At 38.5% G+C, this 19,136-nt stretch overlaps 1 protein-coding gene across 1 annotated transcript in view; it reads left to right on the forward strand.

Annotated features, from left to right (window-relative positions):
- The window catches only part of pdzd8 (PDZ domain containing 8), a 96,240-nt gene that overhangs the window by 10,577 nt on the left and 66,527 nt on the right, over positions 1-19,136 (forward strand). Inside the window, exons 2-3 of the mRNA XM_061964686.2 lie at positions 7,101-7,226; positions 12,350-12,452. Of these exons, the coding sequence (XP_061820670.2) occupies positions 7,101-7,226; positions 12,350-12,452 (229 nt within the window). The remainder of the gene's footprint in view (positions 1-7,100; positions 7,227-12,349; positions 12,453-19,136) is intronic.

Consider the following 19,136-nt stretch of genomic DNA (forward strand, 5'->3'; position numbering starts at 1 on the left):
AGAATTTGATGCCAGCAACACGTGACAAAGAAGTTGGGAAAGGTGGCAATAAATACTGATAAAGTTGAGGAATGCTCATCAAACACTTATTTGGAACATCCCACAGGTGAACAGGCAAATTGGGAACAGGTGGGTGCCATGATTGGGTATAAAAGTAGATTCCATGAAATGCTCAGTCATTCACAAACAAGGATGAGGCGAGGGTCACCACTTTGTCAACAAATGCGTGAGCAAATTGTTGAACAGTTTAAGAAAAACCTTTCTCAACCAGCTATTGCAAGGAATTTAGGGATTTCACCATCTACAGTCCATAATATCATCAAAGGGTTCAGAGAATCTGGAGAAATCACTGCACGTAAGCAGCTAAGCCTGTGACCTTCGATCCCTCAGGCTGTACTGCATCAACAAGTGACATCAGTGTGTAAAGGATATCACCACATGGGCTCAGGAACACTTCAGAAACCCACTGTCAGTAACTACAGTTGGTCGCTACATCTGTAAGTGCAAGTTAAAACTCTCCTGTGCAAGGCGAAAACCGTTTATCAACAACACCCAGAAATGCCGTCGGCTTGGCTGGGCCTGAGCTCATCTAAGATGGACTGATACAAAGTGGAAAAGTATTCTGTGGTCTGACGAGTCCACATTTAAAATTGTTTTTGGAAACTGTGGACGTTGTGTCCTCAGGACCAAAGAGGAAAAGAACCATCCGGATTGTTATAGGCGCAAAGTTGAAAAGCCAGCATCTGTGATGGTATGGCGGTGTATTAGTGCCCAAGACATGGGTAACTTACACATCTGTGAAGGCACCATTAATGCTGAAAGGTACATACAGGTTTTGGAGCAACATATGTTGCCATCCAAGCAACGTCACCATGGACGCCCCTGCTTATTTCAGCAACACAATGCCAAGCCACGTGTTCCATCAACGTGGCTTCATAGTAAAAGAGTGCGGGTACTAGACTGGCCTGCCTGTAGTCCAGACCGGTCTCCTTTTGAAAATGTGTGGCGCATTATGAAGCCTAAAATACCACAACGGAGACCCCCGGACTGTTGAACAACTTAAGCTGTACATCAAGCAAGAATGGGAAAGAATTCCACCTGAGAAGCTTAAAAAATGTGTCTCCTCAGTTCCCAAACGTTTACTGAGTGTTGTTAAAAGGAAAGGCCATGTAACACAGTGGTGAACATGCCCTTTCCCAGCTACTTTGGCACTTGTTGCAGCCATGAAATTCTAAGTTAATTATTATTTGCAAAAAAAAAAAAAAGTTTATGAGTTTGACCATCAAATATCTTGTCTTTGTTGTGCATTCAATTGAATATGGGTTGAAAATGATTTGCAAATCATTGTATTCATTTATATTTACATCTAACACAATTTCCCAACTCATATGGAAACGGGGTTTGTATTTTGGATTATAATATTTTATCTAATAAACAATGTAATAACTAAAAAAAATGAATTGTTTACACTCTGCTTAACTATAAGTACAGCAGTACCTCATTTCTGTTGTTAATCCATTCCATAGGGTCTGTTGAAAACTGAATTGTACAAAACCAAACATTTTTCCCTGCAAGAAAGAATGTAAAGAATAGAAGTGTTACATATCGGCAAACAAAAATACAAAAGACATTTATTTTATAGAGATATATGATAGTTTTACATGCATAAAACACTGTGAAATACATTTTTACATTTATTGAGCGCTTTTGTTGGAGAAGATGGTGATGAGCACAGATGGAGAGCCCCTTGGATACCGTCTTTGTACTTTGCTAAAAAATCTTTTTTGAATTCAATAGTGTTTCTCACCTTCTTTATCAGTTAAGACTTTCTTTGGCCCCATGGCAGATTATTTTGCGGTCATGCTCAATTACAGAGATCTGTGGCGTAACTGTGTTCGTTAGCAAGGGGAACAATGTGTACAGCAGGCTAACAAGCATGTTTTTTTTAGGAAAACAAATTAGATATGTTGCAACCACAGTTGAACTCACACTTTTGTATCGTAGTGACTTGGCAGGTATGTGTTATTTTGGAGTTTGTTAATTCCATGTGAATTGTGTGACATTAAACGCATCAGGAGGTAAGTCCAGGGTGCACTAGAGAGAAAATGTCTGCTTGCTGTGCAGAAAGCTAGTTTACACGACAAGTCGGACTTACTGCTGCGTGGGATTCTTTGTTTGGGCACTCGATTCTGCTAACGTCTAGAAAGTAACTTAATTTTGCCGAATTATTACACAACTTATGCGTGTAGGATTGACTAACAAACATTGTAACTTTAGTCTAACATTGCCACAATCATGTATCAAATTCACACCACTAAAACGTACACACGGTGACTTCCTGTCTAGTGCAACTAAGCTTGAAAAAAAAGCACGCCAGTATTAACCTGGACTACCAAAGAAATACATGAAAAATTTGTTTTATTGTCGTTGTAGTCAGGACATACAGTGGTAGCTCAGTATTTGCAGGCTGTATACCATCTGGATTATCCTATGTCCAACCATTGCCTGTAACAAACTAGTCTGTGGGCATAACATTTCGCAAACAAAACATTACACATTAGTCCATAGATTGTTTTTTTTAAATGTAAAACTACCGGTAATTATTCTTTATAAAATTAGGTTCTTATTTTTGGGTATCTGTAACATATTTGGATTGACATTATGTCTCATAGGAAAAAATGCTTTAGGTTTTAAAGTTAAAATTAAAGTTTGTCACACACACACTATGTGTAGCAAAATGACTCTCTGCATTTGAACCATCACCCTTGATCACCCCCTGGGAGGTGAGGGGAGCAGTGGGCTGCAGCGGTGGCCGCGCCCGGGAATCATTTTTGGTGATTTAACCCCCAATTCCAACCCTTGATGCTGAGTGCCAAGCAGCGAGGTAATGGGTCCCATTTTAATAGTCTTTGGTATGACTCGGCCGGGGTTTGAACTCACAACCTACCGATCTCAGGGCGGACACTCTAACCACTAAGCCACTGAGTAGGTTTGTACATTAGGGTTTTTGTTTGACCTTTTGGAAGGGATTACTAACAAAAACCAAGGTACCACTGTACAACCAAATCAGCAGCACAGCAGCTATGTTTGACAAGAATATAAAATATCCTATGTTTCCCACAGAATGGCAATTTATTTGTGGCGGTGGGGGCGTGGCCAGGAGTTTGGTGGGGCCAGGGCAGTGTCAATATAGTGTCGTCATATAATTTGGTATGAGCATGTATTTTTTTAAAGAGCCTATAAAATGTTATACATGTATTTGAAGAAAAATCATTGGTGTTCACAGCTGTGGAAAATTTAGAGTCTACAATTATCTTATGATGATTTTAATCTACATGCAACACACTTCCTTTGTGGTCTACATGCATTTACACATATAAGATTCTAAACCATTTTTCAGCTATTCTTTATGATTATTCTTATTCTACCAGTTTTTGGCTCAGCATAACTTCATCCTTGTTCATCCGATTCATAATGTTCCAACTTCAAAATGTTTAGCCCATTAAGGAATTGTTGGGACTTCAACATTTTTCACATATGTTTTACCTTTCGTAATTTCCACATTTTTCAACCAATTCAAACAATTCCACCTTCAACACATTTCACTCATCCTGGTAATTGAAATTAGTAAATTTCCACGTTTCAGAAAATTGTATGAATTTCTACAATTCCCGGTTTTCCAAAGCCTATTTTCTCCTTTTTTTCTGAAGTTTTCAGTCGCCATTTTTTAAAATGATTTCCAACTAGAGATGTCCGATAACATCGGACTGCCGATATTATCAGCCGATAAATGCTTTAAAATGTAATATCGTAAATTATCGGTATCGGTTTCAAAATGATCGGTATCTGTTTCAAAAAGTAAAATTTATGACTTTTTAAAACGCCGCTGTGTACACGGACGTAGGGAGAAGTACAGAGCGCCAATAAACCTTAAAGGCACTGCCTTTGCGTGCCGGGCCAGTCACATAATATCTACGGCTTTTCACACACACAAGTGAATGCAATCCATACTTGGTCAACAGCCATACAGGTCACACTGAGGGTGGCCGTATAAACAACTTTAACACTGTTACAAATATGCGCCACACTGTGAACCCACACCAAATAAGAATGACAAACACATTTCGGGAGAACATCCGCACCGTAACACAACATAAACACAACAGAACAAATAACCAGAACCCCTTGCAGCGCTACAATATACACCCCCCACTACCACCTACACACCCCCTCCCCCCCCAACCCCCCACACCTCAACCCACTTTGTGACTTCAATAATAAATATGGCAGGACCATGTTGGCATTATTTTTTCCATAACTTGAGTTGATTTATTATGGAAAACCTTGTTACATTGTTTAATGCATCCAGCGGGGCATCACAACAAAATTAGGCATAATAATGTGTTAATTCCACGACTGTATATATCGGTATCGGTATCCATGACTGTATATATCGGTATCGGTAATTAAGAGTTGGACAATATCGGAATATCGGATCTCGGCAAAAAAGCCATTATTGGACATCTCTATTTCCAACCATTCCACCATCAAAACATTTCACATGATCAGGACAACTATAAATAATTTCAAAAATCCCAGATTTTCCAGAAATTGACAAGTTTCCAGAAAATTTCCTTTCAAATAAATGGACATATTATATATTTCAAACGATTTTTAACTTTTAAACTATTTTAACCTTCAAACCGTTTCTACAGTCCACTAGCATATCAGTTCAGCGCTAGCTTGTCAACATTCAAACCATTCTTAGCTCGGTTGGTAGAGCGGCCGTGCCATCAACTTGAGGGTTGCAGGTTCGATCCCCGCTTCCGCCATCCTAGTCACTGCCGTTGTGTCCTTGGGCAAGACACTTTACCCACCTGCTCCCAGTGCCACCCACACTGGTTTAAATGTAACTTAGATATTGGGTTTCACTATGTAAAGCGCTTTGAGTCACTTGAGAAAAAGCGCTATATAAATATAATTCACTTCACTTCACTTCACTTCCTTCAAATAAACTATTTCACCATTTAAACCATTTCAACATTCAATCCATTTCTACATTTGAACTACTCTCACATTCATTCTACATTCCATCACCATTTCAGTTCAGCTTTAGAATTGGAGCATTCACACGCAGTTTACACAAACATTGCTTAATCTAGTTAATAATAAAGAAGGGAGCTTGAAAGATGTTCTTCCATGATACTGCATATAATTAACATTGGAAGGATTAGGATGAGCCAGCATGCTAAATAGTTCCAGTAGAGTTTAAACATGCAGTGGTATGACCTCTACTTAAAAAACCAAGCCTCAACCCCTCTCTCCTCTATAACCTTAGACCTATCTCTAATCTTCCATACATTTCTAAAATATTAGAGAAGGTTGTCTACAGTCAGTTGTTGCCCTTCTTAGAGGATTATGGTATCACTGAGCTGTTCCAGTCCGGTTTTAAAGCCCTCCACAGCACAGAGTCAGCGCTTCTAAAAGTTTTTAACGATATCCTCCGTTCAACTGATTCTGGTAAATATGTTGTCCTGGTGCTTTTAGATCTGTCTGCTGCGTTCGACATCGTCGACCACGCCACCTTAATCACTCGCCTTGAGAACTGAGTGGGCATTAAGGGTCGCCGCCCTCAACTGGTTCCGGTCGTACCTAACCGACAGGAGTTTTTGTGTAAAAATAGACAGTTTTATGTCTTCCACAGCTCCTTTACCACATGGGGTCCCCCAGGGCTCAATCCTTGCCCCAATCTTATTTGCGCTTTACCTTCTCCCCTTTGGTTCTATTTTTAGGAAGTACGGTATTGCATTTAATTTTTATGCCGACGATTGCCAGATCTATTTTCCCATGGCACAAAATAACACGGTTCAACGTCTCATTGACTGCCTGCACGACATCAAAGCCTGGCTTTCAGCTAACTTCCTGAGCCTAAATGAAGACAAAACAGAAGTTATGTTGTTCGGTCCAAGTCGCTCTCCCTCCCCCGACGTTGACCTCGGCACTCTGACCCCGTATCTCAGCGACTGTGTCACAAACCCGGGGGTAAAGTTCGAATCAGATTTTAAATTCGAAAAACAAATCAGCAGCGTCGTTCAAAAAAGCTTTTATCAATTACGCCAACTAGCGTAAGTGAAACCGCTTATATCAGGACATGATCTCGAGAAATTAATCCACGCCTTTATCTCAAATTGTTTAGACTACTGCAATGCCCTGTACGTAGGCATTAGCCAGGCCTCCCTCGCCCGCCTGCAGCTCGTGCAGAACTCTGCTGCTCGTCTGCTAACACAGACCCGGAGACGTGAGCACATCACCCCTATATTAGCGTCCCTTCACTGGCTCCCTGTGCGTTACCGAATCAACTTTAAACTCCTTCTATTTGTTTTTAAATGTCTAAATAACCTCGCGCCAACATATCTCTCCGACCTCCTTCAGCCTTACTGCCCCACCCGATCCCTAAAATCAGCCGATCAGCTGCTACTGACGGTCCCTGACACAAGGCTGAAGCTTAGAGGTGACAGAGCTTTCGCCGCTGCTGCCCCCAAGCTCTGGAACAGCCTACCTCTGAGTGTTAGACAAGCCTCCTCTCTTCCTGTTTTTAAATCTGTCTTAAAAACGTACTTTTATTCCATGGCTTTTAACACTGAGTGATATCCATCCTGCAATGGTGCCCCATAATACACCTGCTGTGAACCTGTTTTTATGTTTTATTTATTTTATTTATTTATTTTTTATCGTGTTCTGTTTGTGTTGTGTTGTGTTTGCTTGGTTCTCGTATTATCTTTTAACCTGCCCATTGTACAGCACTTTGGCTACCCATGTGGTAAATTTTAAATGTGCTTTATAAATAAAGTTGATTTGATTTGATTTGATTTGATTTCAATAGAAGCAGAAACAATAATGTCACTCAGCACCTTTGACACTCCTGGCTGGAAACATTTCTCAGGTTGAATGAACACAACATTTTTGCAACATTGTAACTTTAAAATGACTCCCGTAGTTAAAATCGTTGATTGGTGAGTAAATTCTCCACAGGTATTGTAATCAAGACACTGTTGATGTGTTTCTTTTTTTAAAATGGCATGTTTTCTGTTTCTCTTCAGATACAAGCCTTTCTTCCCATTCCAAGTGCAGCCTCCTCTGGGACTTTCTTCTGATTTGGAACTGTCAGTCCAGGACAGACGGCTGGTGGAGGGCCGACTCAAAGTCAGCCTAATTGAAAGCAGCAGGTCAGACACTTATGGTGCTGTGTGTTTAATAATGCACCCAATACGGGTGCGGTGGATTAATTGTGTAATTCAGGTTTGTCTCGTTTTGACTGCTATTTTTAGCTACATGAGGGGGTCACAATGTAATAAAAATGCTTTTAGGATGATGCAATAGACATCCAGGTCACTGCAAATGACAAACACAATATAAGCGTAGTAATATAATTGTAGTAATTAATGCCTTGATGACAATGTATTTACAAACGTTTTCTTTGCCAACATCAATTTTTTCAAATTTTCCATTACGATCACATTAGTTGTCGTAAATTCAACCAATCCACAGGAATTATGCACAACCTCGTAACCTTGTTCAATCACTGCAATTTACCCAGAAATGTTATCACGCGATGCAACGTCTTCGCCAGCAGCTAATGTCCTTCCACATTGTAGTTTCTCAATCACTAATCCTCGCCTCCATGGCAACATCTGTTGTTTGAGGTTACATTGAAATGATTTTAACAATTAACAATGGCTCAAATACTGTCATTATCAGTAACGCAGCGGGATCTACCGCTGGCATGCAAATAGGGCTGCAAGATTTTGAGAACAAATCTAATTGCGTTTTTCTCTCCAAACATGCGATAGCGATTCAAATTGCGATTTTTATATTTTATACACAACAATGCATAAAACTGCAAAAATAATAAATCAATGAAGACATGTTAAGGTGCCACACATTAGAACAATATGCAATCATTTACTTTCAAAAACATTTGGCTTTATGCTGACAGACTCTGACCTTTTGTCTACATCATGCTCTTTAACTAAAGAAATATTAGATAACATATATACAGTGTTTATAATGTAATGTAATCATAATATATAATAACGTATATAACTGTTTAAAAGGATTTATACTTTTATTTATCATTACTGTAGAGTTGTTTACCAATGTACTGTAATTGGAAGGTTAATAACTTTCTTATCCTTAACTTTCTTATTCTTATTCTTTTCCTTGCCCTGATGTGGGATCTGAACCGAGGATGTCGTTGTGGCTTGTGCAGCCCTTTGAGACACTTGTGATTTAGGGCTATATAAATAAACATTGATTGATTGATTGATTGATCCTAAATAAATAAACAAAAAAATAAAATGGAGTCATTCCTGTAAGCAAAAATTTAACCCAAATTGATATTGAACATTTTAGGTGCATTTTTCCCACCAGTTGGATTAATAAGGTCGGACGTTGTCTTTTCGTTTGTCATCACGTGATCACGCGGCATTTTCGCTTGTTTGTTTGTGCTGATGGGCTCTTATCACCCATCCAATTTGAAGCTGAAATATTCCCACAACGGGACATTTGGCTTTGTAATCTTATTTTTTCCCCTCCTAATTTGTGTTACTTTGTGGCACTTCTTACTAGCGGTCGCGAGGGTCTCTGTACTGTGAGTGTGTTGGCGGCAGCGCCGAGACAAAGATTGTTAATGACTGAAAAGAGGGGTCACTTTGTTCAGTTAATTCCACTGTTAAATAAACACGGTATAATGCTGAGAGCGAAGCACAAAGCAAGACATCTTTCTTTCTGTTTGAAGTGAGAGACAAACAAACTCTAGGCTTAACTATTCTGATTGGGGAACATGGCTGTCAATCAAATGCCGGTGATGGCAGAGGAAAAAAAAACCCTCAGCCTCTTGTGGTTATTTACCGCACTAATTAAAACCTCGATGTCTATTCGATTTCCATTAATCGTGCAGCCCTACATGCAAATTTAAGTTTTAAAACGTGCTTATTCTATATATGTAACACTAATAACTAATAATGTCTAAATACAGATTATTTTCTTTCTTAAATTAAACAAATTATTTTCAATATATTTCATTTGTATTAATGTATATATTTTATTTATACATTTTTAAATAATATTTTTGAGTAATTATTACTTAAATTAAACATTTTTGTATACTTCATAGCCATTATATTTGAACTCTATATTAGTATATAATATGGGGTGGCCTGGCTCAGTTGGTAGAGCGACCGTACAAGAAACTTGAGGGTTCCAGGTTCGATTCCAGATTCCGCCATTCTGTTGTGTCCTTGGACAAGACACTTACCCTCCTTTCTCCCAATGCCACCCACACTAGTTTAAATGTAGCTTAAGTATGCAGATAATGGGTTTCACCATGTAAAGCGATTTTTAGTCTCTAAAGAAAAGGCGCTAAATAAATATAATTCACTTCACATATTAGATACAGTCCTTTGGGTCACTCTGAATATTACAGCAACCTACTGCTGCATTTAACAACTGAGGTCAATAGAGGGCAGCAGTTCACTAGAAATATGCTCTATGCTCTTTTGATGACAGTTCTTTTCAATGTCCATCCATCCATCCTTTGCAATAACAACCATACATGCAACATTTTCCAAATCCTGCAGTATCTCACCCACCAAAAGGAAGTACAAAATCTTGTGACTAAAAAAAGACGCTCTAGCCCACAGTCACTAGGTGGGCAGCACTTTCTTAGCTCAACATTGCAGATGATAAGGTACTCTCAGGGTTTCCCTCTAGATTGCCAGGATAACTGTGGTTAGGGGCATTGTCAGTGTGACATAATCACATTATTTGCTAAGATGCATGTATTTTCTTTAAAAAGTAAAGCAAAATTATACATACATTTTAAACAAATCAGTTATTATAAATTATAGTATTAACATATATTTTTTCTTGCATAATATTGTTTTTCTTCTAGAGATTTCGCCAATATTTTAGTCACTTTTTCTTTATTAAAAACAACTGGCAACAAATCTAGCATCTATTTCTGGTGTTATTGTAGACTGTACTCGTGTTTAGAGAGTCTTTCCTTGTGTCGCCCCATGTGCGAGACGAAAAGCGATCTCTCCTTAAAAGCCTCCACTGTAATCTCGAATTTTGAAGACCACTATCTGCAGTTGTATCTCGGATACATTAAAGTACGTCGTCATCGGGAGCATGCTACGTCCAATCCAGCTTACGTCATTACAATATTCGATTTTTGCAGCTCTGCTGTGTTGATCAAAGTACTTATTTTTTCTGCCAAATTTCCGGTGCATCACTAGTAGGCCTGGGCGATATATCGATTTTATCAATATATATGAGTTTTTTGTTGCAAACCATTTCAAAAATAAAAAATAAATGTTTTGCCTCCTCTTGCTCTGGCATACTTTTTGCCCCGAGGAGCTTGCGTGTCCCCCTTACTTTCTTAGCGGCACACTTAGCAAAACATGACTGTTAGGCCCTTTTCCAGCGCAGGAACTTTCCCACTTACCTGTGTAATAACATTTCTCCCCGTGTCTCCACCAAAACTACCTGGGTAGATTTAGTTCTTCAGGAACCTTTTGTAGTTCTTCATAGCGAGGTGGGTCTTTTCGAAGCTACCCTGAACTTTTTTGGCGGCTGGCTGTGCTGTTGAACGCTGATTGGTTGAACACCCTTGGGAACGTCCTAAAACTTATTCATCAAACACTTGACCGCCGTTGCGAAGTATGTGAGGACGACTTGTTTTTTATTTCTTGTTGTCTTGTCTTGTCCGGAGAACGACTTGCCATAGCTTTGGATTTCTACCAGGTCCCCCTGTCTCTGTGCAGTTCTGCTAGCTATTTTCGAACTGTTGGCTCAACAGAACTGGACACCATTACACTTTACCCCAACTACGTAACGGGCCGAGGGTTAAAAATGTTAATAGCCGTTATAGGAACTTATAGTTAACGCGTTCTTATCGTATAAACTTTCACAGGCCTAATATATACACATATGTATATACACACACATATATGTACAGTATATACACACACACACACACACACACATATATATATATATATATATATACTGTATATATATATATTTATATGTATGTGTGTCATGCTAAATAATATCTGGTTCAATTACAAAAAAATCACTAAAACCGGGTGAAAATGTACTCAACGTGAAATACATACCAGATACAAAATGAGCCGAGCAATTGTGAAAGTTATCCACATTCTTCCTACTCATATTGTGTTTGAGGCTTATAATCCATATTTACCTTTCTTCTTGGACAATTGTTCTGTCTGAGGTCCCTGATTTTCACAACTTGACTAGGCAGTGTTATTGTAGATGTTTTTCTGTTTGCTCAATTTTGACATCACTTCTTAGCTTTAGCAGAGGTGCTAACAGTCTATTTCACAGACAATATATTGTTGTGTTTTTCTCAAGAATGGCCGGCATTCTAGTTCTTGTTGTCACGTGAAAACACTCAATATGAAGCACGCTGCATCCTCTGCAAGAAATTTTTAGAACATTAGGCATGAATACATTTAAGTTTAATGACAAATTAGAAAAATGACTGTTGCAATGTTTGCCATTATTTTTTTCCAAACAAATATTAGTTTAGAATAGAGATAACTGTAGTATTTTTAGTTGTGAAGTGAAGTGAATGATATTTATATAGCGCTTTTATCTAGTGAATCAAAGCGCTTTTACATAGTGAAACCCAATATCTAAGTTACATTTAAACCAGTGTGGGTGGCACTGGGAGCAGGTGGGTAAAGTGTCTTGCCCAAGGACACAACGGCAGTGACTAAGATGGCGGAAGCGGGGATCGAACCTGGAACCCTCAGGTTGCTGGCACGGCCACTCTACCAGCCGAGTTGAGTTGAGCATTTAGTTTTTTAATGGGAAAGAGCAGCGAATGAATTCATTTAACGTTTACTTTTGGGCTACTGATTTTCCTTCATGTCTTTGTACCTTTTGTCAGTAGGAATGTGTAATTGTCTAGACTTACATTTTATTTATCATGGTCTTCAAATTATTTTAAAAAGTCTTAAATTTGACTTGCTGAAACATGCAAAGTCATTGGTTGGTGTTGCTGTTCCAGAAGTTTGACATTTACCGGCAATTCTTTGGTGAATTGACTGATTCTAAAATTGTCACTCTCGTGGTATTATTTTAATAGTATCGTCATTCTTCTTAGTCAGTATGGCTCTAATAAAAAGGTGTAAAAATATGACATTTTGTGTGGGTGAATAGCAAAATAAACTTTTTTGGGGGGGAAAATGTTTAAGCAATCTTCAGCAAACACCTTTTATACGACCCAAGGTATAGCACGTCTCTTTTTGCCCTATCGCAGACTCTTCATCCTGGGCTCGTATGATAGAGAAACCTACGTTCACTGCACGCTGGAGCTCAGCAGTCACCAGTGGAAGGAGAAGACTCGCAGCTCCATCAAACGAGTGAGTAACCTTGATTTTGTTCATTTTTCGGCAGTTTTTGTTTACATAATGATCCACAACCACAGATAGTGAGGCTGTTGCTGTTCTTATACATTCTGGACACTGTGGTAATTGACACATATATTATTAAACAACCATCTATGCACCACAAAGAGCAACAGCAAGTGCATACTTAAAATGAGAGTGTCAATAAAAAATTGCTTATTGAATGGAAGCAGACAGATGAACATTCATATTGCGGTGTAACACAATTACTTCCTTCTCAGATGCCGCAAATTGGCCACGCCAGCTGTCATTGACACATTAATACAAGCTAATTTTCATTTTCCTTCTATTGATGAGATTATCCCCTTGGTTGACATTTTGTTCACATTTGCAAAGAACATTTTCACACCCCAGGCAAACCTTTCTAATTGCCGCAATTTAGAAACATCATAGTTATCACTAATGAGCATTTTAGTGTGAAATGCCAGCCCTGGCTACTGGCTGCTTGCTTTTCCTTGTACCCACCAGTGAGTGACATTTGAAATAGCTGAATGAGGGTTTGTGTTGTTATCACAGAGTGGCACAATGCTGCCCTTTGTCCAACAGGGGGCAGTAAAATATTACTTTAAATTTTTACCTCACCTGCTCTCTGCTATTGCTGTCATTTTTATTATCCTCTACTTTACGCATACACATACTGAGCTGTGTTTCCCACACAACTGGGATGTGTGTATGGTGGTGGTAGGTTGCACTGAAGGTTAATGTAATTGTACAATTAGCCCAATTTGTCATGACGACAGCTGGGTTGCATATGACGTCACATCCGTTTTTCTTCTTTGTGGCTTAATTGACACGATGGTCAAGCAGCGTGAGTGTAGCATTAAAACAAGTGAGACTGAGTGTAGAGTTTGAGCAGAAAATGCTGTATTGCTGTTCTGTTCTTTGGTGTTCCAGTCATTCAAATGGAGAGATATCTAAGAGCTTTCATAGAGTCCCAAAAGAAGTGGTTCATAAAGGTAATAAAAAAGTCAGGGAAAAAAACCAAAAGTGTGTCGAAGGAAATAGCTCTTAAAAATATAACTTTCATCATCTTATGGAATACAATCCAGTGTTTCCCCCAGAAAATGTGTTAGTTTAGGTGGTGTCTCTCCGGCGGACAGATCGGGGAAGGGGGTGAGTGTAAGGATCGGTGTAACTCGGCCTGTCGCCATCACGTCTCCATCTCGTCTCCATCTCGTCGCTGCCACCACAGCCTGGGGGGCAGTAGACTTCAGACTGTGGTGAAGTAGGCCGGCTTCGCCGTGTGAAGAAGCCTACAATTTTTGGTTTTGTTTTCCGCTCCATTTGCTGAATGGCGATGTACAATATATATCTCGATATTTTTCCCGTAAAGTAAAAACAAAACAGTCCTTGTTACCTGAGATACTAAGTATGTCATTATTATGACTTAGTAAGTCAATATTTTGACTTAGTAATTTACTAAGTCAAAATAATGACTTACTAAGTCAAAATAATGACAAAATAATGACTTACTAAGTCAAATTAATGACTTACTGTAAGTAAGCGTTTGCAATAAGAGAAACGTCCTGCGATGCAATCGATTTTATTCTTCACTATATTAGTAGTGTTTGAGAGCAGAACTAAACGTAAGAAAAGGACAAGAGATCACATTAGTTTGTGTTCTTTAGTGGTTGTTAAGCCTACGAAGACCTGGTTGTGTAAATAAACTAACGTCATGTTAGTCCTTGTAATAAATATTGTGATTGTTGTTCCAATACACTGTATTTTCATAATAGAAACTAAAAGCTTATGTTGTTGTGCAGGAAAGCCAAGTGATTTTATTCAACACGGACAATCACATTAAAGCATCTTTGGTGTTATTTGTTAGCATCAGGAAAATATCCTTAATATTAATAAACAAAATGAATAAATCTCTCGTAGGCTCAAGAGCATATAATGAACCTTGATATTGCTAGCAAACATTGCTGAACAACAGGGACATGTACAGCTAAATAATGAGACAAAATATGAACTTGACAATTGAAGATAATTAATTTCATTGTAGCAGGAAATCAACTGCAAACAAACTCGTTATGTCAATCAAATACATTACTTAATGCACAAATGAGTCTAACTTTGTCTTTCACCGATTAATTCTTCATTTGTGCACCCCTCACATCCATCCATCCATCCATTTTCTACCCCTTGTCAATTTTGGGATCGCGGGGGTGCTGGAGCCTATCTCAGCTGCATTCGGGCGGAAGGCGGGGTACACCTTGGACAAGTCGCCACCTCATCACAGGGCCAACACAGATAGACAGACAACATTCACACTCACATTCACACACTAGGGCCAATTAAGTGTTGCGAATCAACCTATCCCCATTTTTTGGCGGTGGGAGGAAGCCGGAGTACTCGGAGGAAACCCACGCAGTCACGGGCAGAACATGCAAACTCCACACAGAAAGATCCCGAGCCCGGGATTGAACCCAGGACTACTTAGGACCTTCGTATTGTGAGGCAAATGCACTAACCCCTGTTACATCGTGCTGCCTCACATGTAAAAACATAATCTACCTCCAATCTTTTCTTCTCTAAATACTGTGAGTGTCAAAAGAAGTAAGGTCGAGGGGAGCAGTAACGTCTTTGTGATAATAAATGGTTTCAATCTTTAAAAAATATATTTTTCTTAAGAGTGTAAAAATCCACTGCATCCCATTTTAAACATTTTATATTTGCCTGTAAACCTATCAAAATACGCCCAAATCGGCACTGATCCATGTAAATAAACAGTAGCCTAATAGAGCTCTAAACCATCGCCTGAACCCGGAAGTGGCCATATGTGTCATGTGATTGCAACCCAGATATTGACATGAGAAAGAAATGTAAGTAAGAAACTATAAGATGCAAAACAAATATGTTTGGCGTACCAATTAACTTTCTTTTTTTTATGTCATAAAAAAAAAGACAGACCCACCTGTGAGTGACTGCTTTTAGATGGGGGAGCAACCCACAGCAGCTGCTCATTGAAAAGAAAACTATATGCTTTCATGTCCAAGCTGCCAAAATTTCTATTCAGTAGATTTCATAGAGAGTACTTTTCTGAAAAAAAAGAGTATCAAGATGGGTCTGTCAGACAAGTGATTTTTTCGTCTATAGTCGAAAATCTGTCTTTTTTATCTCTGTAAAAATATTTTCCGTTTTTCTTCATTTCTTCCGACCTGCAATGTGTATTAAAATCTTGATCCGTCTCTTTGCCACAACTACGGTTTCCCTGTAATGACTACGGTTTTTGATAATCCATTCCGGTTTGCGGCTTCAGTGGTAAAAATGACGGTTTTCCATTAATAATTATTAGCTGAAAAATCGAAGCTAAGTAGCGAAGCAACTCCACGAGCAGGGGACAAAACATACGGGAAAAATCAATGATGATTGGTTGGTTTACGTATAAGATTGGTTTATGTATAAGAAAATCCATGATTGGTTGGTTGGTTTACTATGATGAGTCATGATTGGTTAAGGTTAGGGCAAAACCTTACAGACAGTTCAATCAGAGGCAAGATAGGACGGGTCATTGAACCAGGAAGTGAAAATCACAACAGACACGCACATCCCAAATGACGACGAGAGAGTCGGAGAAGAGGGAATATTCAAGCGGGTGATTTATATATTAAAAAAAACTAGTGGAAGATGGCAGAGGGATTTTTTTCCTTAGATTTTTTTTTAGCGATGTAGACGACGTCCACTTGTCCACATTTGGATAAATGTATGCGCTGAATAAAACAATGCCCAAAACATTCATTTTAGTTGTTTACCATGTAAGCCCAAATCAAAACTGCTCTCGACATGGAAGTCGTGGAATACACATTTAAGAACACACATGACCCCAAAAGGGACAAGCGGTAGAAAATGGATGGATGGATGGATGGATGATTGTGGCAGACGTGATGACTTTTGCTACAGTATAGCCTGTCTAAATTCCTAAATTTCATTTTCATTGGTGTTTTAGAACAAAACAGTAGCTGACATTTTGTGAATTATTTCTACTGTTTATATTTTGACATTTAAAAGTTGAATCATTTTGAAACATTAACAACATGACAGTAAAATATTGTTATAAATAAATTGTTATTTCATGCTATAAGTTACAAATGGCTATTCAGATAAAGGAAGGTAGTTAATACAATAAACATTGTTTGTACTCTATGATTTTTGCATTTGGAGCAGTTAGAAGTGGAGAGGGAGTTGGAGAGACAGGAATTGGCTATAAAATCCAAGGCAGAATCCACTAAAGCAGAAACAAAAAGGAAAATCCTAGCTGCTGAGAAATTTGACAGGAAGGCACATGTCAGAGCCATCAGAGCAAAAATGCCAAAGTAATGTGAGAATGAACCAAAGTAATGTGTAAATAATGTAAATAACTAGAATAAACATCTGTGGCTGTGAAGTGAACACTAGTAATGTTGTAAATAAATACTGTATAGAGTAGGCTAACCCATGAGGTTCCTGTGGATGTGAACAAAAGTTGTAATTACTGTAGTGACTAAATAATACATTGACTGAAACAGACAGTGATTCATTTGGATGAATGGGGTATGTATTTATGTAAACTCAGGTGATCATTTTTCAATTCTTTAAACACTAAAACATCTTTAAATGGTGCTTTTTTTGCATGTTCAATTGCTGAAAAACCAGGAGCTTGACCTGTGGCCCCCAAACCCCCGGCTTATTTTCAGTCTTTTTCATTAAGTTCAAATCACATGCCTGGTCTGTATTCTTGCTAAATACAGCGACAAAATCGCTAATACTGATCCCTCCTCCTGTTAACCGCAGAGCTCAAAATTACTTTTCACAATTTCCAATAAAAGTTTATGAAAAGGTGAGTCATGGGCCACAGATTACTTTTTTCTTTTTAATTGAAATCATTTTAAACATCTACCATGTCATATTCTCTATGGCACCACTGTAGTTCAGTGCTACATTTATTGCCTAATAAATTAAAAAGGCAACTTAAAAATATAAATGATTATTGCAATAGTATATGATAGTATACGATACAATCAGGATGGTGCCGCGTACTGATTCCCTAGTGTGCTCTATTTAGTCTTTTTCTGTGCATTCATCGCATATCTTCGTGCTCTTACACTCAAGAAGAGGTTATTAACAGAAGACCTACTTCCCCAACATACCTACAGCAGGGCTGTTCGCTTAACTTTTTCATTAGGAGCACAGGTGCTACTAAATGAAAAAATGTAGTAGTACAAAACATTTTTAGTAGCAAAGAAAACAATTAAGAGCAATATGAAATGTCTTAAATAACACAATTTTACTATTACCGTAACACTCAAACAATGTACACAGTAACACACGTGCATTGAAACATATAAACACAATGCTATTATAAGCCATAATGCAACCCTCCATTAAACATTCCTGTCCCACAGCTTTTTGTAGTCCAGTTATACTATGTCATGCCACACACACATACATACTAAGCTACACATTAGACTTAGACTTAGACAAACTAAAATGATCCACAAGGGAAATTGTTCGACACAGTAGCTCATCACATCACATGCAATTACAATACTGATCATAATGCTACTTATACACATGCCAGAATGACCAGTGTTGTTGATAGGTTTTCAGTGTAGCGAGTCCCCAGGATTCACAGATGGTGATTTTAGTCGGTTGTGGGGACCCACAAAAAGAGGGTGTTTGCAACCTTCACGCAAATGCCTAAAGGTCGCTAACTTTCCAAAGTATTTTAAAAGGGAACTGCACTTTTTTAGGAATCGTTCACAATCATTATTAGAGACAAGAAGACAAAATGTTTTTTCTTTCCTTTTGCAGTCTAACATTAAAAAAATCGGCTCGTTCTCGGTGGCTAGCAATGCAGTTAATGGGTGCAATCAATTCTACCTCTAAATCATTTTAAAAATGCATTTAAAAACCGTCAACAATAAATAATTTACATTAACCTGTATAATAACCAAACTGTAGCGACATTGTTATTGTGAGAGAGAACACAGAGGAACTGTTTTCATAACAAATGTAACACATTGGCGTGCTTCGGTAGTAACCGTAAAAGCTAACTACAGCAAGAGATGAGCTAGCTTCTACATCAACACGTTTGAGTTTGTATTGCACAACACTGTGATAGGACACCAATCTGTACTGACTGAAAAACATGAACAATCATATTACAGTATATGTAAAGTATTAGCCCACATTTCATGTTTTGTTTGTACACAGCTGAGCTCCCCAGAGAGCGTATGTACTGTAGTTCTAATAACACGCATGACGTGCTGCGTGTATCATGATCGATATTAAAGTGACTCACTCGATTGACAGTTGTTGGCCTGGTCCAGCTGGCCGGGGACGTTTCCTGTTGATTTGGGGTAAGCACGCTATTTATGTAAAAATAGCTTGTCTCCAAATTCCACATTTGCAGCTTCGAGTGACTTTCATCTCACTCTCTCGGCTTCCGTCTGCTCCAACGTTTCACCCTTTTATTTGCGCTCACTCCTAGAAGCAGTTGATTTAGTTTAAAAAAGATAAGGTTGTGAATCCTCATTTGTCCAAAAATAGTCGTCTTTGTTGTCTATTACCAAGTCTTGCATGATTAGAACACACGTGTGTTTGATTCCAGAAATAGGAACACAAGTTGCTGCCAGAAGTCAAGACGTGTGTTGCTAA

The sequence above is a fragment of the Nerophis lumbriciformis genome, linkage group LG02 (genome assembly GCF_033978685.3).
Source record: "Nerophis lumbriciformis linkage group LG02, RoL_Nlum_v2.1, whole genome shotgun sequence".
Taxonomy (NCBI): domain Eukaryota; kingdom Metazoa; phylum Chordata; class Actinopteri; order Syngnathiformes; family Syngnathidae; genus Nerophis; species Nerophis lumbriciformis.